General features: G+C 50.0%; 1 protein-coding gene across 1 annotated transcript; it reads left to right on the top strand.

Annotated features, from left to right (window-relative positions):
• Nucleotides 1-3,272: 3,272 nt before the first annotated feature.
• On the top strand, nucleotides 3,273-4,770 carry LOC122546705 (transmembrane protein 121-like). Its single transcript, XM_043685354.1, has one exon. The coding sequence runs from the start codon at nucleotides 3,530-3,532 to the stop codon at nucleotides 4,484-4,486; it is 957 nt and encodes a 318-aa protein (XP_043541289.1). The 5' UTR covers nucleotides 3,273-3,529; the 3' UTR covers nucleotides 4,487-4,770.
• The last annotated feature ends 2,364 nt before the right edge of the window (nucleotides 4,771-7,134 follow it).

Here is a 7,134-nt window from a genome sequence, read left to right as displayed (position 1 = left end):
TTTTACCCATGGTGTTTTTCCATTGTACTCACAGATGTCACATTGTTGGAGCTCATATCCTTCCTCATTATTGCATTAATAGACTCTTTAACTAACAATGCTACCTCACCTCCCTTTCTCTCTGTCCATCCTTCTGAAAAACTGAATACCCCTGGATAGTCAGATTCAGGGACAGAGAGAGAAACTTTGTTATGGAAATGGTCTGCAAAACAAAAAGGGGTTTGGATTGGAATAAGGCAGATTTTAATAAAATATCTCAAGGTCTGACCAAAATAGACTGGTAACAGCTACTTGAGGGTCACTCTACGGCCGCTCTGGGGAGGTGTGTTCAACACGTTCACTTTCTCGTGTGAAATGTCCAACCAGCCCAGAGAACCCAAGCTGGCCAGGAATATTCAGGACTGGCTCAAAAGGTGAAGAGAGGCTTTTAACAAAGGGATTGAAACAGCACGTGCAGGAGGAAGCTGAAGGAAGTAATTAGAAGAGCAAAGAATGAGCATGAGAAGACCCAGGAGGGTAAGATCAGGGAGCAGCCCAAGATATTCTCGTTGTCATCGGAGACTAACAAGTGTGATTGTCTCCGTGTGTCTCTGGCCCTGGGGTCTGTGGGGCCGATGAAGTCAGCCCCATAGCCCCATCTCTCACCGCACATTGGGCAGGTGTTTCCAGGGGCTGGGATTGGACCCTGCTCCTTTTCCAGATTTCCTCTACCTGACAGAATCCTCAAGGAATTGTCTCCCTTCATACAGGAGCTTCCTCCAAGTCGTCACCATGATATTCCATAAGTGTATCGGGGGGAGAGGATCACCAGGGAATGAGGATGGTGTGTTAGGGACCAAGGGGGTAATCTGTGCGTGGAGCCACAGGACAGTGGTACAGTTTTATATACATACTTCACATCTGGTTTTACTCGACAGGAAGTGGAGGGGGGTGTAGGTACAGAATTGGAGAAGGGGGACAGAAGGGCCTTGAGCGGTTTGACATTGGGAGTGAGGAGGACTTTAGAGTTTGTTCTGAAGTGTGAACGTTAGAAGATTAAGTCTATAAGGATGCTGCTTAATTGGAACAGCACTTCTTATAACCATAATCAGATTAGTAAATGCATAATCAGATTAGTACTTCCCACATATCTCCCTAAATGATTGTAATAACCCTTTCAGGTCATTTTGATTTCCTTCTGGGAGGTAACTCAATAATGTATCCCTATTTTTGAAAACTTCCTCATTGTCCAATTTAATTTAATTCAGAATCCTCTGAACTTGACTCTTCACTCTGTGCTGTAACCAGTAATACATTCCCCTTTTCCTTTCCTTCCATTTTCAAAATACCTTTTGAGCATATTCACATGACGCACTCTGTGAGGCTTCTTTCTATCTGGTGCTCTTATCAAATAATGCAACTCACTCAATCTCCTTTCCATTTAATAAGGTCTACTAAACCTTGCCTTTAAAGGTTCACCTACCTAATATGCAGTCTCTGAATTCTCATTCACAAATTTCTCCTTAATTAATTTCAGTGGTCCTCTCACCTCATGGTTCTGGGGGAACTTGCCCCACCCACTCAGGCTGCTTATATTGTTCCAACTTTAAAAAACACCCCAAGGCCTCACGGGCTGTTACTTAGTTGGCTTTGAGCAGACCACTCAGTAGCTCTGTCTCAACCTTTGTTCACAAAACAAAAGACTGAATACACGTGTTAAAGCCACTGTATCATCAAAGATGGGATTGTCCTGAAGGGGGTGCGGAGGGAGATCCACCAGGATACTCCCTGGGATGGAGTATCTCAGTGATGGAGAGAGGCTGGATAAGCTCAGGCTGGTTTCTTTAGAGCCAGGAAGGCTGAGGGGGGACTGATCGAGGTGTGTAAGATAATGAGGGGCATGGACTGGGTGGGGAGAGAACAGCTACTCCCCCTGGTTAAAGGGTCAGTAACAAGGGAGCATCATTTGAAAGTGAAAGGCAGGAGGTCCAGGGGGGATTTGAGGAAGAACATTTTCACCCAGACGGTGGGAATGGGGGTGGGGGGGGTCTGGAGTGCACTGCCTGGGAGGGCCGGGGGGGGCGGTTTGAGGCAGGAATCCTCACACCCTTTATAAAGGACACAGAGAGCACTCGAGGTGTTAGAACAAGGCAATGGGCTGAGTGTGGAAAAGTGGGAATAGTGTGAGTACATCAGCCCAGACTTGATGGGCCGAAAGGGCTCTGGGTTGTCCAGTAGTACCACCAGCTGAGATCCCAGTCTGGGCACTTTTTGGAGTAGGTCCACCGTAAACAACACCAGCATCCTCCCGCTCCCCACCTTTCCAAATCCCCACTTTGTGTACTTTGAGAATTTCTGCAGTGCACCTTTGAGATGGTACACGCTGCTGCTACTGAGTGTTGGTGGTGGAGAGAGTGGACGTGGTGCCAATGAAGCAGGGCTGCTTTGTCCTGGAAGGTGTGGAGCGCCTTGAGTGTTGCTGGAGTGTGTGTGAATGCTTGCCATTAGCTGAGTATAAATACCAGTGCTGCCTGGGATGTTCCCCACTCGCTAAGGGAACTGAAGCAGTGGCTGTATCTTCCTTGTTCTCTGTCGGTTTGGTATTTTGTGATATTCTGGTGTTTTTAATCTCGCCTGCAGGTTCCTGGAGTTCAGTGACTGGTCTCTCAGCACCAACGCTGCTGTCTGTCCTACCTGTGGTTGCAGTCTCCATAATCCTCACAGCAAGAGCCAGGCCCAGCATATCCCCAACAGGCCAGACGCCAACAGCATCAGATTGTAAAAGATGGAGGGGACGGCAACTACAGTGTACAGAACCGGGAACGTAGTTTCAGGTTAGAAAGGAGTGATACAGACAGAGGGAGAGAGAGAGATAGACAGAGAGAGATACCGACAGAGAGAGGGATACAGAGAGAGAGAGGGAGAGAGAGAGAGATACCGACAGAGGGAAAGAGGGATACCGACAGAGGGAGAGATACAGACAGAGAGAGGGATATAGACAGAGAGAGAGATACAGGATACAGAGAGAGAAAGAGAGAGATACAGAGAGAGAGAGAGAGTGATACAGACAGAGACAGAGGGTGAGAGTGAAAGAGGGAGGCAGGGGGAGAGAGAGACCTTGCCCAGAATTGTTATAGCACAGAAAGGGCACCTGGCCCACTGGCTTGCTTTACACAAGTCTCATTAGGTATATTGGCACAGAGAGAGAGAGAGATACAGACAGAGAGAGGGATACAGACAGACAGAGATATATACAAACAGAGAGAGGGATACAGAGAGAGAGAGAGAGAACAACAAGAGAGAGAGAGTAGGAGAGAACAGTAGTGGAGAGTGACAGAGAGAAGGACACAGAGACAGAGAGGGAGATTGTCTCAGTGTTTGTAAGAGAAGGGCCTGGGGAGAAACAGGGAGTATGGTGGGATCTAGCTGTCACAGTGCTTTGGGGCTGTCCTGTTGGAGTGGGGGTTTTATTTAAAAAGGGGCTGCAAGAGAGTTCCCTTTAGCGTAGAGGGAGGGAGTGAACAAGAGAGGGCCAGAGTAGGTTGGAAAGATGGTTCCACCAGGGTCAAGCAGTAAAGCCCACATGTGTCTCTCCACTGTGGTGATTCTCAGCAGTATGGCCATCATAGACAGTTACCTGATTCAGCAAAGCCAAGGGCCCCGCAAACTGGGCGCTGGCATCATGGTAATGGTGGGCGATGTCTGCTTTCTCATAGCTCTGCGCTACACCGTGGTCTGGGTCAGTGCTGAGGTCAAGACAGCGAAACGAGGCCACACCATGATACTCTGGTTCCTCTACATCTTTGTGCTGGAGATCAAACTCTACTTTGTCTATCAGAACTACAAGGCTGACCGCAGGAGCCTGAGCTGGTTGGCCAGGAAAGCCCTCACCCTGGTGTTGTCGGTCTGCGTGCCAGCCCTCTACCTCCTCCTGGTGGCTGTCGATCGTATGGAACATCTGAAGGCCTCGAGAAAGAAGGAGGAGCTGAGGAGCCAGTTGCTGTGGGTGGTGGCTGATCTGCTTGACATGTTGGACGTTCAAGCCAATCTGTGGGAGCCCCAGAAGAAAGGGCTCCCCCTGTGGGCAGAGGGCTTGATGTTCTTCTACTGTTACATTCTGCTCCTGATCCTGCCTTGTGTCTCCCTCAGTGAGATCAGCATGCAAGGTGCTCACATCCTGCCTCACAAGATGATGCTCTACCCCATCCTCAGCTTCATCTCCATCAACATCATCACCACCCTCATCCGAGGGAGCAACTTGTTCTTCTTCAGTGATGCCAGGGCCTCAGGCATCTTCATGGGTAAGAACGTGCTCGCGATTGCCCTCAAGATCTGCACCTTTGTCCAGTGCAGGAAGAGAGTCCCTGATGTTGGTCCAGCTCCAAATCCTGAGCTACACCGGGACATGACCACCTCTTACGTCTCTGGGAGCTTCCTGCCCCTCGATGCGACGTGGCCAATCCCACACGCAGCAACGTTGGGGTGCCCAGGCACTGGGAATACGTGATACCTGCTCCCAGCAACCAGCCCTCCCTGACCCCACACTGCCATGTCACTGCTCTGGGATACCTGTGACAGGCAGCTTCCCCACCCACCCACCCCCCCCTTTCCACTCCCCCTTTCCCTCCCAGACTGAGCACCAACTGGGCCTTCAACCATTCCCCTCCCTCTCCCTACACTCATCAAAGTTCACCATGACACCAATTTGCTGTCTTCACCCCATCTCCGCCCTCACCTTCCCCCCTTCATCCCCATCCCACTCCATTCCCTCACCTTCCCCCTTCATCCCCATCCCACTCCATTCCCTCACCTTCCCCCCTTCATCCCTATCCCACTCCACTCCCTCACCTTCCCCTCCTCACCCCATCCCACTCCACTCCCTCACCTCCCAACTCCCAACTGCTGAAGGGGAGCATGGACTTCAGGAATGACTGAGGAATCTCGCACCCCATCCCTGGCCCAGCCAGGGACAGGAGATAGGGAGGGGTCTCCCTTTGTGCCTGTCCCTGAGTGATCTACAGCCAGTTTAAACACTTGTGGAAGTGGATTGCCTTGCTATCTCCTCAGATAAACACAGCAAGCTCCCAGCAACAGGAAGGAAACCAATGAACAGAATTGTTAAACATTGGTCAGACCAAAGATGGCGTTAGTACCAGTTCACAATTCCCCAGATCAATGGCTGACACAGAGACCTTTTAAAAAAAATGTATATTTTGTAAGAGGGAACTGTTTTCCTGCATTGCTTAATAAACTAAGATGGGGATATATATCACTTATCGTTGGTGTTATTACCCAGAGTGTTACATTGTGCTGTGGCAGAGTCTCAGGATGCTCTGTTTTCACACCGACCTTTGGAAATGCCCCAGGGAGAACAGGCCAGGGTCCCCACTCTCCTAACCTATGGTCCAGGAAGGATTCAGAACCACTGGAGTAGGCAAGGAAACTCCCGAGAGATTGGCTGGGGCTCACGATGAGGAAGTAGGCTTGAAGGGACATGGGTGTCACTGGTTGCTCCTGCTGTAGGTAGACCCACAGTGCCCTGAGGGAGGGAATTCCAGGATTCTGACCTAGTGACACTGCAGGAACGGTAAGATATTTCGCAGTCAGGATGGGGAGGGTTTCGGAGGGGAACTTGCACGGACTGGTGTTCCCAAGTATCTGCTGCCCTTGTCCTTCTAGATGGAGAAAGGTCAGTACTGAGGGAACATTGGACTGTTGTCGTTCCAGAATGAAGGGACACTCATTTAAAATAAAGATGTATGGGTGGCATGGTGGCACAGTGGTTAGCACTGCTGCCTCACAGCGCCAGGGACCCGGGTTCAATTCCCGCCTCAGGTAACTGTCTGTGTGGAGTTTGCACGTTCTCCCCGTGTCTGCGTGGGTTTCCTCCGGGTGCTCCGGTTTCCTCCCACAGCCCGAAGGTGTGCAGGTCAGGTGAATTGGCCATGCTAAATTGCCCGTAGTGTTAGGTACATCTGTCAGGGGTAAATGTAGGATAGGGTAGGGGGTTGGGTTACTCTCCAGAGGGTCAGTGTGGACTTGTTGGGCCAAATGGCCTGTTTCTATATTGTAGGGAAGCTAATCTAAAAGATAGTCAGCCACTGCTGTTTCTTCAGTGTCACTGGGTCAAACTCCTGGAACTCTCTCCCTAAGGGCATTGTGGGTCTACCTCATCAAGATTGACAGTCTGTGGGTGACTTGGTGCTTGGTTCTCAGTGGCTGGCTCTGAATCCTATCACACCGGGAGAGACAGGCAAGACTACAGGCACACGTCTGCAGCAAAGGGAACAGGTGCCCGGTTATTGTCATGCTGTAACCTTACAAGATTGAAAAACAGGAACAATCTTCTTCCTGATAGGGGAGGGGAGGGAAATATATCCCTGGCGGTGGGGTCCGTTTGGAGGTGGCGGAAATGACGGCGGATGTTACGTTGTACATGGAGGTTGGTGGGATGGTAGGTGAGGACCACCCCAGTCTGACCTATCACCCTCACCTTGACCTCTTTCCACCTATCACATTTCCGACGCCCCTCCCCCAAGTCCCTCCTCCCTACCTTTTATCTTAGCCTGCTGGACACACTTTCCTCATTCCTGAAGAAGGGCTTATGCCCGAAACGTCGATTCTCCTGTTCCCTGGATGCTGCCTGACCTGCTGCGCTTCTCCAGCAACACATTTCCAGCTCTGATCTCCAGCATCTGCAGACCTCACATTCTCCTCGGAGAGTTAAATTAGGACCAATCAAGGATAATAGTGGGAAGTTGTGTGTGGAGTCAGAGGAGGTAGGGGAAGCACTAAATAAATTTTTTTTGACAATGTTTACTATAGAAAATGAAAATGTTGGCGAGGAATTTACAGAGATACTTGCATCTAGACTAGAAGAGATTGAGGTTCACAAGGAAGAGGTTATTAGAAATACTGCAGAGTGTGGAAATAGACAAGTCCCCTGGGCCAGATAGATCCTAGGATCTATCCTAGGATCCTCTGGGACGCCAGGGAGGAGATTGCCGAGCCTTTGGCATTGATCTTTAAATCGTCGTAGTCTACAGGAATAGTGCCAGAAGACTGGAGCATAGCAAATGTGGTTCCCCTGTTCAAGAAGGGGAGTAGAGACAATCCAGGTAAGTATAGACCACTGAGCCTTACTTCAGTTATTGG

This window comes from Chiloscyllium plagiosum, unplaced genomic scaffold (assembly GCF_004010195.1).
Source record: "Chiloscyllium plagiosum isolate BGI_BamShark_2017 unplaced genomic scaffold, ASM401019v2 scaf_92186, whole genome shotgun sequence".
NCBI lineage: Eukaryota > Metazoa > Chordata > Chondrichthyes > Orectolobiformes > Hemiscylliidae > Chiloscyllium > Chiloscyllium plagiosum.
This window is presented reverse-complemented; position numbering and strand designations above follow the sequence as displayed.

Bases quoted from the DNA above. Each gene is read 5' to 3' on its own strand.
- LOC122546705 (XM_043685354.1), top strand. From the start codon at position 3,530: ATGGTTCCACCAGGGTCAAGCAGTAAAGCCCACATGTGTCTCTCCACT.